The 20,940-nt window shown below is 45.7% G+C and overlaps 1 protein-coding gene across 1 annotated transcript; it reads left to right on the top strand.

The window, feature by feature from the left end:
• The first annotated feature begins 1,839 nt into the window (after nucleotides 1–1,839).
• LOC148046992 (uncharacterized) lies at nucleotides 1,840–14,846 on the top strand. The gene is made up of 2 exons (XM_087711227.1): nucleotides 1,840–3,045; nucleotides 13,358–14,846. The coding sequence occupies exons 1-2, from the start codon at nucleotides 1,925–1,927 to the stop codon at nucleotides 14,385–14,387; spliced, it is 2,151 nt and encodes a 716-aa protein (XP_087567353.1). The 5' UTR covers nucleotides 1,840–1,924; the 3' UTR covers nucleotides 14,388–14,846.
• Nucleotides 14,847–20,940: the final 6,094 nt, after the last annotated feature.

The following is a 20,940-nucleotide window of genomic DNA, read 5'->3' as shown; positions in this document are numbered from 1 at the left end:
CTGAGCTCAGGATCTCCCAACCCGGAAAAGGTCCTTTTTTCTTTCTTCTTAATCTAAAGAGGGAGAGAAAGCGGATGTTCTTTGCTTTCGCTTCCTTTTGTTTGGCGAAACGGAAGAAAACCTTTAAAAACCCAACGATTATTATTGTTTGGTTTTGTGCTAAAGGGGCTGCAATGTGGAGGTTCACAAATGACACGCTTGAAAGCCCTTTGGACTGGAGGCTGGTCTTGTTAGGAAGCTGCAGAATAGAATAGAATTAAAGTTAGAATTTAGAAATACGAATTGAATTCTTTATTGGCCAAGTGTGAATGGACACACAAGGGATTTGTCTCGGGTGGAGATGCTCTCAGTGTACATAAAAGGACAAGATACATTCATCAAGAATCATCAGATGCAACACTTAGTGAGAGTCCTAGGGTACAAATAAGCAATCAGGAAACAATATCAGTGTAAGGATGAAAGCCACTAAGTTACAGTCTTGCAGTCATAAGTGGGAGGAGATGGGTGATAGGAACGATGAGAAGACTAATAGTAATAGTAATGTAGCATTTGTGAAAAAACTGTTCTTGTGTCTAATTGTCTTGATGTGCAATTTCTGTCCAGGATGTGAGGGGTCTGTAGATATTTTCACAGCCCTCTTTTTGACTTGTGCAGTTTACGGGTCCTCCATGGAAGGCAGATTGGCAGCCATTGTTTTTTCTGCAGTTCTAATTCTCCTCTGAAGTCTGTGTCTCTCTTGTTGGGCTGCAGAGCCAAACCAGACAATTATGGAGATGCACATGAGAGACTCAATGATTCCTCTGAAGAACAGAATCAGCAGCTCTTTGCAATGCAGTGAAAAGTTTTTGCCTTGACTTTTTGTTTCCTATAGGCAGTCCTCGAGTTACGACTACAACTGGGCTGCAAACTCATTTCTTGAGAAAAGTGGTCATTACACGGGACATCGCATTAACCGCTTTGCTCAAGAACTGCAATTCTGGCCTCACTGTTGCAGTTGTTATTAGCCAGGGATCCCCAAACCTTTTAAACGGGCCAATTCACTGTCACTCAGACTATTGGGGGGCCAGACCGGCTGGGTGGGCGTGGCTAGCTGGTCCTAGCTGGCTGAGGAACTCTGGGAGTTGAAGTCCACAGGTCTTAAAGTTGCCAAGGTTGGAGACCACTGCATTAAACAATGCACACAAATTAAACTTTGGTTTGTTTTGCTCCTGCGGGTGTTTCATTTGCTTTTGTTTGCATGTTGCTCTTTTGGTTAACTTTTCTTCTTACTAGACCATTTTTTAAATTCCTTGGGAGTCTAGTGGTCCACTTCAGGAAACTCAGTTTTACAGTAACTCTTCTCAGCCCCAAGGAGCTTACAATCAACAAGTCAGTGTCTCTCTCCCTCCCTCCCTCTCTCTATCTCTTTCTCTTAATATTTTCTGGGGGTAGGGGAGAAGAAAATGGGCCAATTTTTTGACTCCTGGGGCATTTGTGCAGACAATTGTTCATATCCCCCCCCCCCGCCCCAAGCATTCTTCAGGCCAAAAATGGGTAAAAACAAAGTTAAGTTCTGCACTTGGCTGAAGGTGAGCAGGGCGATATATTCCGGGCAGCCTCATAGTTCTGTGTGGGCCGAATTAATGGCTTTGGTGGGCCATATGCAGCCCACGGCCCGTAGTTTGAGGACCGTTGTTATTAGCAATAGCAATGGCATTTCAACTTAGACACATAGTGCATTACAGCATTCTCTGAGCACTTTACAAATGGCAGCATCTGGCTCTCAACAATTTTGTGATTTTCTGTGTTTCTCCAAAGCAAATAATGTTCTCATCTTCTTTTTTGTTCCGCCAGCAGGAAAATAGCTGTGACCAAAGGTTTACTTGAAAGGCAACTGTCAACAGATAGTAGAAATTCAGCCCAAGGCAGCAGCCAAAGAGCAAGCATGAAGCGTGGGAAACTCTTGGATCCCCCACCAGACTCAAACAGCCCTCCAAGAACGGCCAAAAGAACCCATGAATGCTCAGAGTGTGGGGAATCCTTTGCTCGCAGGTCCCTCCTTTTGACCCACAGGAAAGTCCACGTGGGAAGTGGATCCAGTCAAAGTTTGGAGGGTGAGGAATCTTCCTTTGGGAAAAACTCCAAAGATCTCAGGAGCCCACCAACACTAAAACCCTATAAATGTCAGGAATGTGACTTATGCTTTCAACAAAAGTCAAGGCTTCTTACGCATCAGAAAATCCACACTGGAGAGAAACCTTACCAATGTCTGGAATGTGGGAAATTTTTCCGTGGAAAAGCCCATCTCAGAATCCACGAGGGAATCCACTCAGCAGAGAAAACTTACAAGTGTTGGGAATGTGGGAAGAGTTTTTCTCAGAACGCAGGTCTTTGGTCCCATAAGCAGACTCATGGGAAAAAGTCTTACAAATGCTTTGAGTGTGGAAAATGTTTCAACCAGAGTGCAGGTCTTCGGAGTCATGTGAAAATACACATAGGGGAGAAAAATGAAAAGTGCCTCGAATGTGGGAAGTGCTTTACCCTGAAAGGAAACCTGGTGCGACATCAGAGAATTCACACTGGAGAGAGACCCTTTGAATGCCCAGAATGTGGGAAACGATTTATGCTTTCTGCTAACCTTAAGAGACACCAGATGCGTCACAAAGGAGAGAAACCCTATGAATGTGGGGGGTGTGGGAAATGTTTTGTTACACAAAGTGAGCTTCAGAATCATGAACGAATCCACACAGGGGAGAAGCCATACAAGTGTGCGGAGTGTGGGAAATGCTTCTCCCTTAAAGCAAACCTTGGAATGCATCAGAGAGTCCACACGGGAGAGAAGCCATACAGCTGCCTAGAATGTGGAAAATCTTTTCCTTATCACAATGGACTTTGGACACATCATAAAACCCACACAGGGGAGAAACCATATAAGTGTAACGAATGTGGACAACTTTATAATAGCAAATCAAACCTTAGAGTGCATATAAAAATTCACACAGGGGAAAAAAATCACAAATGTTTAGACTGTGGGAAAGCGTTTGCTCATTCAGGTTCCCTTAGAAGGCATCAGCAAATCCACCATGCATAGAAACCATATAAATGTTTGGAGGGTGGTGAATGTTTTGCCCAACCTTCAGCCCTCCACATCCACACCCGAAATCACACAGGAGAGTAGCCACACAAGGGTGCAGAGCGTGAGAAACCTCTTCATTGCAAACCAACGTTCAAAATGCATCAGAAAGTGCATACCAGAGATAAACCGATTTAGTTATGAACAATGTGAAAACATGTGGTTTTTTTTCCCAATGTCACATCTTATAAGTCACCAAAAACATCACACAGTGACAGGAGGGAAATCCTAAAAAATGTTGGTTTGGGCAAAATATTGTTTTTTTCTATTGAAGCAACCTCAAACCCCATCAGAGAATACACAATGAGGCAAAAGGACGTAACAGGTAGCTAACCTTTGGGGCAGATTAGCAAACCAGCTGATTCCACCCCTGGCTGGCCCCTCCGTTCCCCTTCCCCTAATGCCCGCAGCCTTGCTGCTCTTCACCCGCTGGCCTCCCTCACCTTGCATTTGTGCTCGTCCTCACGCCCACGACTCAGCTCTTCGCCCATATTCCTCGCCTGCCTTGGCTCCTCGGCCAGACGGGTGTTTAGCCCAAGAAAATGCTGGCCACTATTTCCTAGACATTTCAAGCAAATGATTGCAACGGATGAAAAGTAATCAAGGAGAGAGGCAACCTAGAACTAAGGAGAAATTTCCTGACGCTTAGAATAATTAAGTTGTAACAGTCAAAACACCTACTGTATATACTCAAGTATAAGCCTAGTTTTTCAGCCCACTTTTTGAGCTGAAAAAAGCCGCCTCGGCTTATACTCGAGTCAGTGAAAAATTTGCCCGAAATGGAGGAGAAAAAGGGGCGGGGCCATGCCGCTGGGTGACGCTCGTGAATGGCCCAGCGCCCCTGAGTTTCCCCTCCCTCTGTGTCAGTTTGCCACGCAGCGTGCACCGCACCATCCCCCCTCCTCACGTTCTAATGTAATGCAGGGCTATCTTACGATTCCCCTTCCTCCCCCTCCTGCCGCTCTGCAACGATGTCCCACCTCCTCCTTGTTATGGCAAGCAGCCACATAGCGATGTCCCACCTCCTCTGGTACAGTGATCCAATGATAGGAATCACTGTGCCGTGTGTCATAGGAGGCGGGACATCGCTCCCGCGGCTGCACGGGACATCATCATCACAGCGGGACATCAGCATCATGAGGTGAGTGAAGTATTTCATTGAATACACCGCTAGTTTACTGTTTTTCTTTGAAATAAATATTCAAAAACATTATTGGTATCTATTTTTATTTTTGAAATTTACCGGTAGCTGCTGCATTTCCCACCCTAGGCTTATACTCGAGTCAATAACTTTTCCAGTTTTTTGTGGTAAAATTAGGTGCCTCGGCTTATATTCGGGTCGGCCTATACTCGAGTATATACGGTAAGTATTTTTCTTAATTCTTACTGGGCCTTTATTGATCAATGAGGAGAATGACGATTTAGACAGGAGAAAATGGAGCGAGGGATGGAAGGAAGATGCATCTGGTAGCTTATTTAGAGATAAAATGTTGATGTTGAATCTGCTGGCTGAGGATGAAGAGGGAAAGTTTATTTTTCTTACTGCCTATTTTGGAAGGATTTTTTTTGCTTTTTTCACATTGTCTTTCATACAATATACAAACGCACAGTATATTCACAGGTATACTGTACATATTGTATTGAGTTTCTTTCTTTGATCTCGGAATATAATCCTTAATAAAAGTAAATCCTTAATAAAAACGAAATTCATTTTTTTCTCATTAAATCTACACTCAGTGCCCCATTAGCCCATCTTATTTTGGAGGGATTTCCCCCCCCCTTTTTTCACATTACCTTTCATATGTAGAAACACAAACATACAGTATATTCACAGAAATATTGAATTGTATTTCTTTGATCTGTGAATATAATACTTAATAAAAGATGTGTTCCAAATAGTCAAGAAGAGTGTTTTTAGAACATGGAGTGAGTCAAGATGGCGTCATGCTCTGCAGTCAAAGTCCTGCTGCTTTCTAGCTTTGTGTGTGTTTCCCTTTAAAACAGCCGCCATCTTGGTTCTTTTGGCTCCCTCCTCCCTCGCTGGATACTTCCGACTTTGGGATTGAATGAAAAGGAGCAGATTTTCCATTCACTTTAGGAAAAATCTCTTGGCGATTCGGATGGAGCCCCTGCTCTTAAGGGCAGATGATGGGTGGCTGCCTAAATGTGCCTGACACGCTCGGGATTAATGGGACCCCACCTCACTTGGGACATTCAGGCCTTTTGCCCATTTTGTTATGCTGCAGCCTGATTGTGCAGTTGTTGAATTTCATTTTTCCCCTCATTAAATCTACACTCTGTTCCCCATAATGAGAAATGAGAACAGAATTTTAGAAATGTTTTCAAATGTATTAAAAAAGAAAAAAAACTGAAACGAGACATTGGCATAAGTATTCAGGCCTTTCACTCAGTTACTTTGTTGAAGCACCTTTGGCAGCAGTTACAGCCTCCAGTCTTTTGGGTATAAAGCAATAAGCTTTGCACATCTGGATCGGGGGATTTTCTGCCCTTCTTCCTTGCAAATCCTCTCCAGCTCAGTCAAGTCGGATGGCGACCGTCCATGCAGAGCCATTTTCAGGTCCCTCCAGAGATGGGAAGGAAGGCGGATGGGATACGTTCACTGCCTTGACTTATTGTTAAAAATAATAAAGCCGGATATAAGTGAGGAAAAAAATCAAATCATTTCTATTCCGCAGTGGCTGGGCAACATTTTCAGCCTTGTTTCCCTGTTGCATTGTGTTGGGAAAAAGCAGGAGCTGCTCCCCCAAACACTCTTCTTTCCTGTCTCGGGGTCTCTGGGGATTAGGAAACAAAGGATTGTGAGAAGACCCCTCCCTGCTCAGAGACCCCCACCCTATTTTAATTCTCAGATGGAGGCTCATCATGTGACTTCTGCCCCAGTGGCTGTTCCAGATCAGTGTAAATCCTGATGATACCTGAGTGAAAAGTTCCTGGGAGTAAAAATAAATATTTATGGTAGTGGCGGCATTACGAGGCTCCGCCCACCCACCCAGACATGGTTCCACCACAAAACTGCACTCGACTAAACCGCGCTCGACTAAACCGCATCGCTTACGTCATCAGCAGGGCGACAACAGCGCGGAGACAGAAGCACGCTGTAAACCTTAAACCTAAAATTAACCCCTAAACCTAAACCTAACCCCCCTAAACCTAATCCTAAACCTAACCCTAAACCTAACCCTAAACCTTACCCTTACCTTAAGTTGAATCGGCTTACTTTCAAAGCGCTATTTAAAGCGCCCTTCTTTCTCCGCGCTGGCTGTTGTCGCCCTGTTGATGACATCAGCAACGCGGTTTAATCGGGCGCGGTTTAGTCGAGCGCGGTTTTGACAGGTCGCGCCCAGACATCATCATGGACCTTCTGCGGATGCGCTTCCGCTACCTAACAGGTGGTGAAGAGGATACCATTATTGGGTCACTTCTCTGGGCCTAAGCAGGATTCAGTGGGGGAAGGGGAAGGGTAGGAGGGAAGGAGAAGCCCATCTGGCTTTCCTCTGAGGTGGGGAAGACCCAGTATCCCCTCCTTGGTCTGCCCACTGCACTCGCAGAGCCTTGCTGTGGTGCCTCGGCTGTGGTGGGGCCAGGAGGGTTTGCACGAGAGGAGAAGGAGAGGGAGGGAAGCCTCCACCGTGGGTTGACTCCTTCCTCTCCCAGCCCCAAGGAGACCACGCAGGGCTTTCCAAGAGGGTGAGAAGAGAGAGAGAGGGAGACAGACAGACAGACAGTCAGACAGAGGGGGGGAGAGAAAGAAAGGAGGATGAGAGATGAGAGAGAAATGAGAGGGATCGCAAGATAGAGGGTAACAGAGAGGGAGATAGAAAAAGAAAGACAGACGAGAGAAAGAAAGATGGGAGAGAGGGAGATATATAGTGAAAAATCCTCAATAAAAGAATTGTTCAAAATAATGAAGAAGAGTCTTTTTAGAGCATGGACTGAGTCAAGATGACCTTCAGATGGTGCCGTGCTGTGCAGTCCATGCACTGTAGTTGTTGATGTGCTCCAAATGTTGGATCTGCCGGACTCCTTTTGGCTACTTCAGTGGGGCTTCTGGCATCTTCCCGCCCCCTGTGAGCCCCTTGATCCGGACACCTGGTTCCCCCGAGGCGCCTGGTACCCGGATGCTCCTCAGGTCTGATGGAGGCTCTTTCTCCTTATGGATTTCGGGCTCTCTGGGAAGAAGGTCCAGTCCTGGGAGACACAGAAGGTCACACACACAAAGAAACACACACACACAGGCACACAAACACATACCATCTCCACCTGCCAGCCTTCAGCTCCTCCTCCAACAAAGGGGGGGGGGTTTCATTATTTGTGGCCCCTCCTGTGTGGGATTCTCTGTCCTTCCTTCCCTTCTGAGCTCAAGTGGGAGAGGCTGAGTTTGGGTCGGTCCCCCCTTTCAGCCCAGAGCCCATCAGGCACAGCTGGAGGGCAGAGGCAGCCATGGGGGTTCACCACAGGCAGCCATCACCTTACGACCATTTGAAAGTACAAGAGAGCCCCCCCCCACACAAAAAAGGTCCTTTATGACGGAATCCCCCAACTGGCATGAATCCCAGGAGCTTTAAGTCTTTAAGAATGACCATTCCAAACCAACACCAGGACATCCAGTATGGCCTAGTGGTTAAGGCCCTGCGTTAGGAAGCCTAAGGCCATGGGTTCCAGTCCCCTCTTCGCCATGAAAGCCAGATGGGTGACCTTGGGCCAGTTGCTCTCTCAGCCTAGCCCACCTCACAGTGCTGTTGTGAGGAGAATAGACGGAGGAAGATGTGTTCCCTTCTTTGAGTTATTTGTAAAAATAATAAAGACAGATATAAATTAATTTGCAGGGGCTGAGCAGCATTTTCAGGCTTCTTTCCCTGTTCTGTTGCCTCCTTGGGAAGAAGCTTGAGACCTTGGCTGCTCCCCCAAACTCCCCTCTTTCCGGCCCTCCTCTGGTGATTGTCAGCTGCCCCACCCAAGAATGTGAGTCTCTACAGAAACCCCCCCCCTCACTCAGAGACCCCTCCTCCCATTTAAGTTCTCAGGAGGGAGGGTCATCCCGTAATCTCTGCCCCAGCGGCTGTTGCAGATGACTGTAAGATGTGACCGTCACTGAATGAAAAGCTCCTGGGAGGAAAATGAAAGATTTCTTATCCACTTAGGAGGAAACAGCCATAAAGTCTTTCGGCAGGCAGGAAAAAGCCAACTCTGTGTTGCTGTGACAAGTTACTGGAATTTTGAACGGAGTTTCTGAAGAGGAAAAAAGTGTCTGTGCTCATTAAAACAACCATCTCTCCCTCTCCCCGCCCCCCCCCCCAAGGAGGAGAGGCAGCCCCACTTCCAGCGTGCAGAATGGATGGGGAGAAAGAACTATTTGGAAGGCTGTCTCTATGTGTGTGTGTGGTTGTGTGTGTGAGTGAGTAATTATTCTACAAAGCCCCAGAGGGCAGGAGAAGGAACAATGGATGGAAAGTAATCAAGGAGCGAAGCAATGTGGAGTTAAAGAGACGCTTCCTAAGAGAACAATTCACCAGTGGAAGAGCTTTGCCTTCAGAGGTTTTGGGTGCTTCATCACTGGAGGCTTTTAAGAAGAGGCTGGACGGTCCCTTGTGAAGAATGGGATAGGATCTCCTGCTTGAGGAGGGGGCTGGACTACAAGACCTCCAGGGTCCCTTCTGTTCGGATTCCTGAGAGCAAGGGGCGTGGTTACTTGCAGAAGGCGGAGCCCGAAGGGAGAGCAGAAGCCCCGCCCCGCCCTTCCCGTCTGCGCCTGCGCGTTCATCCCCGGGTTTTCCTCCGCTGCTCAGCATGGCCGCTGAGTCCTCCGGAGAGCGTCGCTCGGCCCCGCCTTGAACACTTGGGGCTCCTTCCGCTGCGGTCCCTTCCTGCCAGGAGGGCTTTTCCTTCGCAGGAGAAAGGTAGCTGGAGTGGCCCCTCTTCCCCGGAGGATCCCTGAGCCTGCGAGGATCCCGGGATGGGAGGGCTGGGACTGGGCGTCTCTGGGAACGGAGGGAAGGCTCCCTACAGACGGAGCTTTTCCCCTAAGGATTATGGGGGGGATGGAAGGGAAACCCCCAGGGAGGCTCCTCGCCTCCCCCGTTCAGTTTGGGGGGTTCTTTAAGGGGGGGGGAGTTAAGTTGCTTTGAACTGAGCTCAGGATCTCCCAACCCGGAAAAGGTCCTTTTTCTTTCTTCTTAATCTAAAGAGAGAGAGAAAGCGGATGTTCTTTGCTTTCGCTTGCTTTTGTTTGGCGAAACGGAACAAAACCTTTAAAACTCCCAACTATTATTACGTTTTGTTTTGTGTTGAAGAGGCTACGATGTGGAGGTTCACAAATGACACCCTTGAAAGCCCTTTGGACTGGAGGCTGGTCTTGCTAGGAAGCTGCAGAATAGAATAGAATTAAAATTAGAATTTAGAAATAGGAATTGAATTCTTTTTTTGGCCAAGTGTGAATGGACACACAAGGGATTTGTCTCGGGTGGAGATGCTCTCAGTGTACATAAAAGGACAAGATACGTTCATCAAGAATCATCAGATGCAACCCTTAGTGAGAGTCTTAGGGTACGAATTAGCAATCAGGAAACAATATCAATGTAAGGATGAAAGCCACTAATTTACAGTCTTGCGGTCATAAGTGGGAGGAGATGGGTGATAGGAACGATGAGAAGACTAATAGTAATAGTAATGTAGCATTTGTGAAAAAACTGTTCTTGTGTCTAGTTGTCTTGGTGTGCAGTTTCTGTCCAGGATTTGAGGGGTCCGTAGATATTTTCACAGCCCTCTTTTTGACTCCTGCAGTTTACGGGTTTTCCATGGAAGGCAGGTTTTTTTTTAGAGTTTTTAGAGGTTTTTTTTTTTAGAGTTTTATTTGGCATTTTCCCTGAGGGGACTCAGGGCGGCTTACAACTCATGGGAGGGAGTGCAAGACAAAACATAAAATGTGAATAAAATAAAATAAAACAGTAAAACACAACATTCATTCAGCATTCGGGCGGGGCGGATTAGGATCTTATCCCCAGGCCTGACAGGATAGCCAGATCTTGAGGGCTGTGCGGAAGGTCTGGACGGTGGTGAGGGTACGAATCTCCACGGGGAGATCGTTCCAAAGGGTCGGAGCTGCTACTGAGAAGGCTCTCCTCCGCATAGTCGCCAGTCGGCACTGACTGGCAGATGGAATTCGGAGGAGGCCCAGTCTGTGCAATCTGATGGGACGGAGGGAGGTAATCGGCAGAAGGCGGTCTCTCAAGTATTCAGATCCACTACCATGGAGGGCTTTATGGATGGTAAGTAGCACCTTGAAGCGCACCCGGAGATCAACAGGTAGCCAGCGCAGCTCACGGAGGATAGGTGTTATGTGGGCGAACCGCGGTGCACCCACAATCACTCGCGCGGCCGCATTCTGGACTAGCTGAAGTCGCCGGATGCTCTTCAAGGGCAGCCCCATGTAGAGCACATTGCAGTATTCCAGCCTAGAGGTCACAAGGGCTCGAGTGACTGTTGTGAGGGCCTCCCGATTCAGGTAGGGCCGCAACTGGCGCACCAGGCGAACCTGGGCAAATGCCCCCCTGGTCACAACTGACAAATGATGGTCGAGAGTCAGCTGTGGATCCAGGAGGACTCCCAAGTTGCAAACCCTGTCTAAGGGGTGTAATATTTGACCCCCCAGCCTGAGTGATGGAACATTGGCCAAATTATTGGGAGGGAAACACAACAGCCACTTGGTCTTGTCTGGGTTGAGCACCAGTTTGCTAGCTCTCATCCAGTTCTTAACAGCCTCAAGACCCCGGTTCATCACGTCCACCGCTTCATTGAGTTGGCACGGGGCGGACAGATACAACTGTGTGTTGTCCGCGTATTGATGGTATTTTATCCCGTGCCTCCGAATGATCTCGCCCAGCGGTTTCATGTATATGTTAAATAGTAGGGGGGATAAGACCGAGCCTTGCGGCACCCCATAAGTTAGGGGCCTCGGGGATGATCTCTGCCCCCCAACCAACACCGACTGCGACCTGTCCGAGAGGTAGGAGGAGAACCACCGTAAAACAGTGCCTCCCACTCCCACCTCCCGTAGTCGTCGCAGAAGGATACCATGGTCGATGGTATCGAAAGCCGCTGAGAGGTCAAGGAGAACCAGGATGGACGCATGGCCTCCATCCCTGGCTCTCCAGAGATCATCGGTCAATGCGACCAAAGCGGTTTCTGTGCTGTAACCAGGTCTGAAGCCGGACTGGAAGGGGTCAAGGTAACTAGCTTCCTCCAAGGACCGTTGAAGCTGGAAGGCCACCACCTTCTCAACAACCTTCCCAACAAAGGGGAGGTTGGAGACTGGATGGTAGTTGTTAAGAACGGCTGGATCCAAGGATGGTTTCTTCAGGAGGGGTCTCACCACCGCCGCTTTAAGTGGGGCGGGAAAGTGCCCCTCCCGAAGGGAGGCGGTAACGACTGCCTGGATCCAGCCTCGTGTCACCTCACTGCTGTTGGCAACCAGCCAGGAGGGACACGGGTCCAGTATGCAGGTGGAGGCACTCACAGCTCGTATGGCCTTGTCCACATCCCCTGAGGCAACATCCTGGAACTCAGCCCAGAGATGGTCTGCCAAGTTATCCCCCTGTGTCTCGGCTGGATCTGCAGAGGTGGAGTCCAAGTCCGACCGAAACCGAGCAACCTTGTCCGCCAAGAACTGGACATACTCCTCAGCCTTACCCTGTAGGGGGTCCCCCGCATCCCTCCTATTTAGGAGGGAGCGGGTTATCCTAAACAGGGCGGCTGGGCGGGACTCGGCGGACGCAACCAAGGTGGCAATATGTGTTCTTTTAGCTGTCCTCAATGCCCTGATGTATTCCTTGGTGCATGTTGTCAGAAGTGCTCGGTTCGCTTCGGACTTATCGGACCTCCACAAGTGCTCTAGGCGTCTCCTCCGGCGCTTCTTCTCCCGGAGCTCCTCGGTGAACCAAGGAGGCCTCCGGGATCCGCCGACCCGGAGGGGCCGTAGTGGCGCAATCCGGTCAAGGTTGGCAGCCATTGTTTTTTCTGCAGTTCTGATTCTCCTCTGAAGTCTGTGTCTCTCTTGTTGGGTTGCAGAACCAAACCAGACAGATATGGAGGTGCACATGAGAGACTCAATGATTCCTCTGAAGAACAGAATCAGCAGCTCTTTGGGCAGTTTAAGCTTCCTGAATTGGCACAGAAAGAACATTCTTTGTTCTGCTTTTTTGATGAGGTTTTTGATGTTAGGTGTCCATTTGAGGAGCAAACAGAGAAGGCGGAAAGGAGCAGGAAAGGGGAATGTGGGGAGGGGAAAGGAAGGGGGAGGAAAAGCCAATTGCGCTTTGAATGAGAGAAGGGAGGAACGAGGGAGAAAAGGAAGAGGAGATTCAGGAACAGGACAGACTCAGAGACCTCCAGCATTTCATGGCCCTGAAGGAGGAAAAAATTCAACTTTGCCCATATCATTCAGGTAGTCCTCAACTTACGACCACAGTGGAGCCCCAAATGTCTGTTGCTAAGTGAAGCGTTTGTTAAATGAGTTTTGTCCCCTTTTGTGACCTTCCTTGCCACAGTTGTTAAGTGAATCAGTGCAGTTAAGTTAGTCCCACGGTTGTTAAGTGAATCTGTTTTTTCCGATTGGCTTTGCTTGTCAGAAGGTCACAAAAAGGGGATCATGCGACCCCAGGACACTGCAACAGTCATAAATACGAGTCAGTGGCCAAGCATCAGAATTTGGATCATGCGACCATTGTGGGATGCGTTGAGCAGAGGGTCGGGCTGGAAGACCTTCAGGATCCCGTCCAAGGGAGATAGCTTTTGTGATTCTCTATATTTCGCAAAAGGAAATTTATTTCTCCTCTTTTCCCCCCTCATCTCACAGAGAGTAAAAGATTGTGACCAAAGATTCACCTGCAAGGCATCTATCAACAGACAGTAGAAAATCAGCACAAGGCAGCAGCCAAGAGGAAGGATGGACCGTGGGGAAGTCCTGGATCCCCCATCAGACACAAGAAGCACTCCAAAAAACCACAAAAAACCTCATGAATGCTCAGAGTGTGGGAAATCCTTTGCTCGCAGGTCCCTCCTTTTGACCCACAGGAAGGTCCATGTGGGAAGTGGATCCAGTCAAGGTTTGGAGAGCAAGAAATCTTTCTCTGGGAAAAACTCCAAAGATCTCAGGAACCCCCCAACACTAAAACCCTATAAATGTGTGGAATGTGACTTATGCTTTGGACTAAAGTCACACCTTCTTAGACATCAGAAAATCCACACTGGAGAGAAACCTTATCAATGTGTGGAATGTGGGGATTTTTTCCGTGAAAAAGCCCATCTCAGATACCACGAGAGGATTCACACAGGGGAGAAACCTTACAAGTGTTGGGAATGTGGGAAGAGCTTTTCTCGGAAGTCAAATCTTTCGTCCCATGAGAAGATCCATGAAGGAATAAAGCCTTACAAATGCTTTGAGTGTGGAAAATGTTTCACCCAGTGTTCAGGTCTTCAGAGTCATGTGAAAACACACACAGGGGAGAAAAACGAAAAGTGCCTCGAATGCGGGAAATATTTTCCCTCGAAATCAAGCCTGGTGCGACATCAGAGAATTCACACTGGAGAGAGACCCTTTGAATGCCCAGAATGTGGGAGACGATTTGTGTATTCTTATGAACTTCGGAGTCACCAGAAGAGGCACAAAAAGGAGAAACCGTATCAATGTGGGGAGTGTGGGAAAAGTTTTATTAAGGCAGGACTGCTTCAGATTCATCAGAGGGTCCACACAGGGGAGAAGCCGTACAAGTGTGGGGAGTGTGGGAAATGCTTCTCCAGAAAAGACCTCCTTGGAAGGCATCAGAGGGTCCACACAGGAGAGAAGCCATACAGATGCATAGAATGTGGGAAATCTTTTGCTCGAAATGAAAGCCTTTGGATCCATCATAAAACCCACACAGGGGAGAAGCCACATCAATGCAACGAATGTGGAAGATTTTATCCTACCTCATCAGCCCTTAGAGGTCATGAGAAAACTCACACAGGGGAAAAAAACCACAAATGTTTAGACTGTGGGAGACAATTTGCTAGGTCATCTGCCCTTAGAGTTCACAGCCGAATCCATACAGGAGAGAAACCTCACAAATGCTCAGAATGTGATAAATGTTTTTCTCGGAAATATACTCTTGTGATGCATCAGCGAATCCACACTGGAGAGAAACCGTATAAATGTCTGGAGTGTGGAAAACGTTTTGCCGGAACTTCAGCACTGCGCAAACACACCAGAAGTCATACATGAGCGTGACCTTACAAGTGTGCAGAGAGAAACAATTTCATTGCAAATCACTGTTAAAAATGCACCAGAAAGTCCGTAACAGAGATAAACCTGCTTAGTCGTGAACAATGTGGAAAACACTTTTTAAAAAAATGTCACATGTTATAATTCACCAGAAACTGAATTACCATATTTTTCGGAGTATAAGACGCACCTTTTTTTTTTGATAATTTTTTTTTATTTTTTATTTTCAAAACAAACACAACACAAAGGATCTTCCTTCTTTATATACTGTAGAAAGTATATCAGTTATAAAAGACTTTCGTGCATCTCTTCCACAGTCATCAACCATAATTCATATTAACTCAAGTATTTTAACTCCGATATTTATACATGCTACCATCATCATTTTCATTTGACTATAATTGTTTAAACATCCATCATAAAATACACCAAAATTTAATACATAACCACATACTGGCATTTCATTTACTACTTCTGAAATCCTCCAATAGCACTGAATCCTTATGGCCTATTCTAGCTAAACATCCACAATATTTAGTAACAAAATTTTCTAATCCTCCTTTCCAAATCACTGTTTACAATTTACATCCAGTTTCCTTATGTTGTAACCATACAAACATACATAAATTCATACATACATACATATATATGGTGTTATGTTGTTATCATTATCCCTCCTTTATTTGACTATATTCTGTATCATAACATTTTTCCCTTTTCCCCCCTTTTGGGAAGCTCTTTAACTGATTGAATTACATTGATCAATTTCTGTGCCAGCAGAAACACCTACCTATCTACTGTATTTCTATCTCTATTTTTCTCTCTTTATCCCTCTACCTACCTACCTACCTACCTACCCTTTCCTACCTACCTATTGTATTTCTCTCTCTTTCTCTCTGTATCCCTCTACCTACCTACCTACACGCACTTCCCTACCTACCTACTGTATTTCTCTCTCTCTCTCTCCCTATTTCTCTCTCTCTCTCTCTCTCTCTCTCCATCTACCTACCTACCTACTGTATTTCTCTCTCTTCCTCTCTCTCTATCCCTCTACCTACCCACCTACTCTCTCTCCCTACCTATCTACTGTATTTCTATCTATCTCTTTCTATTTCTCTCTCTCTATCCCTCTGCCTGCCTACCTACTCTCTATGTCTCTCTATTTCTCTCTGGAGGAGGGTCAGCCGTTGGTCGATGCGTCACCGTGGAGTTTGGATGCAGGGCGCCAGGGTGCCTGTTACGCTTGCAAAGGTGACATTGCACCTTGGCTGTGCACGTTTTGGCTACGTGCTCTGTGGAATCACAACACTTAAAGCAGATTTGGTACTCCCTGATTAGAGCTTTCCTCTCTTCCATGGGCTTCATTCTGAACTCTCTACATTCGTTCAAAGGGTGGGAAGTTTCGTGGAATGGACAGGATGGGACTTTGTTTGTTTGTTGATGGTTTAATCGGAACTGCCCTTGGTAGGAGCACATCTGGCGTGCTCCTGGTGGAGTTGAAGATTTGGGTTTTGTAGGCTGACGCACTTTCCCTTGTGTCTAGTGTGGGACTGTTAATCGGTCCGTGGTTCGGAACACGGCTCCCTGGGGATCCTGGCCTTTTAAAACCTTGAGCTTGGGAATCAATATACGTCATTGCTGGTGGACAAAATCTGCAAGGACAGCAAAGGGGGGATCGATCTACCTACCTACTTTTTTTAAAAAAAAAATGCCTCTTCAAAACCTTGGTGCGTCTTATACTCCGAAAAATATGGTATATGTGTATATATATTGACAGAGAATTGGAAGTCTTTGATTTCTGACCATAAGTGGGAATGGATTTCTGATTATAAGTTGCTACAATCATCACCTGCACCCAGATATCCTTGTTATTTTTTACTAGCCCTTGTTAATGAATAGGGAGAACTGAAGATTTAGAGAGGAGAAAAATGGGTTGAGGGTGGAATGAAGATGCATCTTATTATTTTATTTAGTGATAAAGGGTTGGTGTTGAATATGCTGGTTGAGGATGAAGAGGAAACATTTATTTTTCCTACTATCCTTTTGGGAGGGATTTTTTTCTTTTTTTCAGATTGTTTTTTCATATGTTCACGGACATACATACAGTATATTCACATACTGTACACAGTTATATTAAAGGTCTTTGATCGGCGTATATAATTTATTAATAAAATTATTATTCAAAGCAATGAAGAGTGTTTTTTAGAGCACGGACTGGACGGTCAAAAGTGTCAAGAAGGCAGTCAAACGGTGCCATGCTCTGCAGTCAGAGTCTTGCTGCTTTCTAGCTTTGTGTGTGTTTCCCTTTAAAACAGCCGCCATCTTGATTCTTTTGGCTCCCTCCTCCCTCACTGGATACTTCCGACTTTGGGATTGAATGAAAAGGAGCAGATTTTCCATTAACTTTAGGAAAAATCTCTTGGCGATTCGGATGGAGCCCCTGCTCTTAAGGGCAGATGATGGGTGGCTGCCTAAATGTGCCTGACACGCTCGGGATTAATGGGACCCCACCTCACTTTGGACATTCAGGCCCCCTTGACTTTTGCCCATTTTGTTATGCTGCAGCCTGATTGTGCAGTTGTTGAATTTAATTTTTTTTCTCATTAATCTCTACTCCGTAACCCCATAATGAGAAAAGAAAACAGAATTTTAGAAATGTTGTCAAATGAAGTAAAAAAGAAAAAAAAACTGAAACGAGGCATTGGCATAAGTATTCAGACCCTTCACTCAGTTACTTTCTTTCTTTTTAAAAAAAAAATTATTACATAAACAACACATACACGCAACAATGAAAAAAGAAAAATAAAAAGAAAAAAGAAAAAAAACCCATCATCACATACAGCATGTCGTTTGGTTACAGGTGTTTTAACATTTACCATTCTTATACATTTATTATTTCATTTAATAGGTCATAATATACAGTTTGGGTTGCTTTGTTTATCATCCCTTCCTCCTGTTATAACGCCACCTTATTTTCCCTTTCTTTTCTCCCTCCCTCCCTTCTCTACTTTCTTCCTTCCTCCTCTCCTTTCCCTTCCTTCTTCCCATACCTCTTCTTTGCTCTTGCTCTTCCTCTTCCCCTTCCTACCCTCTTTCCTCCTCTTTGTCTCCTTTCCATCCTCCTCTCCTTACCTCTTTCTTCCTTCCCCCGTCTTCCTCCTCTCTCCCTTTCTTTTTCTATTGTTGTTGGTGTATCTATTTTAAACAACCCCCGCTATGCCCCAATGTGGGAGGAAGATCACTACTTCCATTCTCTGTCCTTCCGCTCATCACAAGAGACCATCCAGGCAGAAACCCAATGTTTTTACTGTTGCCTTTTTGTTACATTTTGTTGTATTTGTGCTGATAAATAAATTAACATGGTTGTTAGGTGAATAGGGCTTCCCCATTGTCTTTGCTTTTCAGAAGTTCACAAAAGGGGATCACATGACCTTAGAACACTGCAGCCATCATAAATATGGGTCAGTTGCCAAGCATCTGAATTTTGGTCACATAACCACATGGATGCTGCAACGGTCATAAGTGTGAAAAATTGCCATAAGTCATATTTTGATGTTGTAACTTTGAATGGTCACTAAATGAATTGTTGTAAGTCGATTCCTGTATGAATGCCACTTTATCTGGGAGATGTGCTTTAGCAACTTCTGCATTTCCCCCCCTTTTTTATCTTTGATTCCCCAAAGTCACTCTTAAAAATGGCAGAATATAACTATTGGGAATAACAAATGACAGGGTCTGTATCATATAGTAACATTATAAAATTACAAATTACAATGAATTTTTTTTAAAACTGAAAAAGACAGAAAGGTTTACTATTAATGTACCAAAGCGAAGAAAGAATAAAATAACATTCATGTTTTTTTTAAAATCAACTTCTGCAGAGATCCGTCTGGGGCATTTAATGGCTGCAAAAATCTCTGCTCCAAGCTACTCTTGTTTCTACTCTTGTTAAGAAAACTTAACTGATGAGCTTTGCAGGGGTCCAGCAAGAAGAAGAGCTGAGCAAGTCATTGGTCATCTAAGACAGTGTTTCTCAACCTTGGCAACTTGAAGATGTCTGGACTTCAACTCCCAGAATTCCCCAGCCAGCAAATGCTGGCTGGGGAATTCTGGGAGTTGAAGTCCAGACATCTTCAAGTTGCCAAGGTTGAGAAACACTGATCTAAGATCTCTCTGCTCCTGCTTGAGACAGGGAAGTAAATGCGCTAAAGAAAAGAAAGGGTAGCTGAAGGTTTTGGTGACGATCGCAATATTTGCTCGTGTTCATAAGATCTGTTTCACATTGCTAGGCAACTGTTCAAATCTTTGTGACTTATTTGCTCCATGAAAGATCCAGGTAAGCGGCAGCTTTTAATGCTTCTTTCGATAGCTTCCGAATTTTCACCGGAAACTTAAAAAGTCAACCAAAAAAAGTAGAGATGCTAATTTAAATGATGTCTTCTCCCTGGGTCAAGTCTGGACAGATGGGTTGTGCTGAAGACCAGGACGATAATTGCTATAGCAATAGCAATAGCAATAGCAGTTAGACTTATATACCGCTTCATAGGCCTTTCAGGCCTCTCTTAAGCGGTTTACAGAGAGTCAGCATATTGCCCCCAACAATCTGGGTCCTCATTTTACCCACCTTGGAAGGATGGAAGGCTGTGTCAACCCTGAGCCGGTGAGATTTGAACCGCTGAACTGCTGATCTAGCAGTAGCCTGCAGTGCTGCATTTAACCACTGCGCCACCTTGGCTCTTGCTATGCCCCAAGAGCACCGGCACAATCATCCAAACTCACCCAAGGAGAAAGGCATGTGAACCTTCCACTCTCAAAGAAGTATAGATCATAGCTCACTTCCAGAAGAAAAACTGAGTTGAAAGCAACAGGAATAAAATGGGTAAACACCCCCCCCCCAATAAAAAGCAAAACCCCAATTGGAAATTAGATTGCTGGAGCACAAGGATTTACTTGCTTCCTAGAGGACTGGCTTATGTTTGAAAGATTGCCAGATGACAGATCTGCTGGGAGATACCGTATATACTCGAGTATAGGCCGACCCGAATATAAGCCGAGGCACCTAATTTTACCACAAAAAAACTGGAAAAGTTATTGACTCGAGTATAAGCCTAGGGTGGGAAATGCAGCAGCTACCGATAAATTTCAAAAATAAAAATAGATACCAATAATGCCATTGCCCATTGAATAACATATACAGCCTGCCTGTGCCCATTAAATATACAGTAGCCATTGTAAAAATTTGCTCTGCATAACAAATTATTATCACACAATACCGGTGTATTCAATGTAATACTTCACTCACCTCATGATGCTGATGTCCCGCTGTGATGATGATGTCCCGCCTCCTATGACACACGGCACAGTGATTCCTATCATTGGATCACTGTACCAGAGGAGGTGGGACATCGCTATGTGGCTGCTTGCCATAACAAGGAGGAGGTGGGACATCGTTGCAGAGCGGCAGGAGGGGGAGGAAGGGGAATCGTAAGATAGCCCTGCATTACATTAGAACGTGAGGAGGGGGGATGGTGCGGTGCACGCTGCGCGGCAAACTGACACAGAGGGAGGGGAAACTCAGGGGCGCTGGGCCATTCACGAGCGTCACCCAGTGGCATGGCCCCACCCCTTTTTCTCCTCCATTTCGGGCAAATTTTTCACTGACTCGAGTATAAGCCGAGGCGGCTTTTTTCAGCTCAAAAAGTGGGCTGAAAAACTAGGCTTATACTTGAGTATATACAGTATATTTTACTAGAAAGCCTTCCAGTCCAAGATCAAGAAGTATGGTCATGAAGTTATCCATGCATAGGGAGTTCCTGGACAACAAACTATGCTGTATGTATAGCACAAAAGGCTAAATAAATATAATGTTGGAAGAAATATCCATGTGGTTCAGTTCCAATCTGGGAGAAAGACACTGGAAAAATGGAGGCTGATTAAAAAGATGGTTTAACATGCGATTTCTCCGCGGGTCGTCCATGAGGCCAATGATGAAAGAAGACTCAGAGGCAGGTCTCTCTCGGGATGGGCCGACACGGAATAGAATCCGGAGGCCTCTTTTATTGAGCATACACAAGGAAAGAGTGGAGTCACATGGTCTATGTGGACCAATCATGGTTGTACAAGTCTATGGTATATGGTAACTCATTTGCTTCCATGTAGACCTCTGAACCTAAAGAATGCCCATAGTCAGCAAATAAATCTTTTACCAGCATGCAAACTTCTGACCCCTAGTTGATATTGCAAAGTCAGCATGCAAACTTCTGACCCCTAGTTAATGCTGAGAGTTAACCAGTTGTGACCTCTGACCTACTTAGTACTGAGAGTTAACAGTTTGTGACCTCTGGTCTTATGGTAAATGATTACTGCTGTTGTATACGTGTTTCAGCACAGCTATGCTATACTGCAACATTAATAGCAAATGCACTATACCGCTTCATAGTACTTTTACAGCCTTCTCTAAGTGGTTTATTGCCCCCAACAATCTGGGTCCTCATTTTACTCACCAAGGCTGAGTCAACCTTGAGCCGGTGAGATTTTAACTGCTGAACTGCAG

This window comes from Thamnophis sirtalis, unplaced genomic scaffold (assembly GCF_051295495.1).
Source record: "Thamnophis sirtalis isolate CommonGarterSnake01/CBP01778 unplaced genomic scaffold, rThaSir2_p1.2 scaffold_3, whole genome shotgun sequence".
In the NCBI taxonomy this organism is placed as follows: Eukaryota; Metazoa; Chordata; class Lepidosauria; order Squamata; family Natricidae; genus Thamnophis; species Thamnophis sirtalis.
This window is presented reverse-complemented; position numbering and strand designations above follow the sequence as displayed.

Excerpts from the sequence above, each read along its gene's own strand:
- LOC148046992 (XM_087711227.1), top strand. The coding sequence starts at position 1,925 with ATGAAGCGTGGGAAACTCTTGGATCCCCCACCAGACTCAAACAGCCCT. Across the intron at positions 3,046-13,357 it reads CATTCAGGTTCCCTTAGAAG|ACATCAGAAAATCCACACTG; the intron begins GCATCAGCAAAT and ends ACACCTTCTTAG.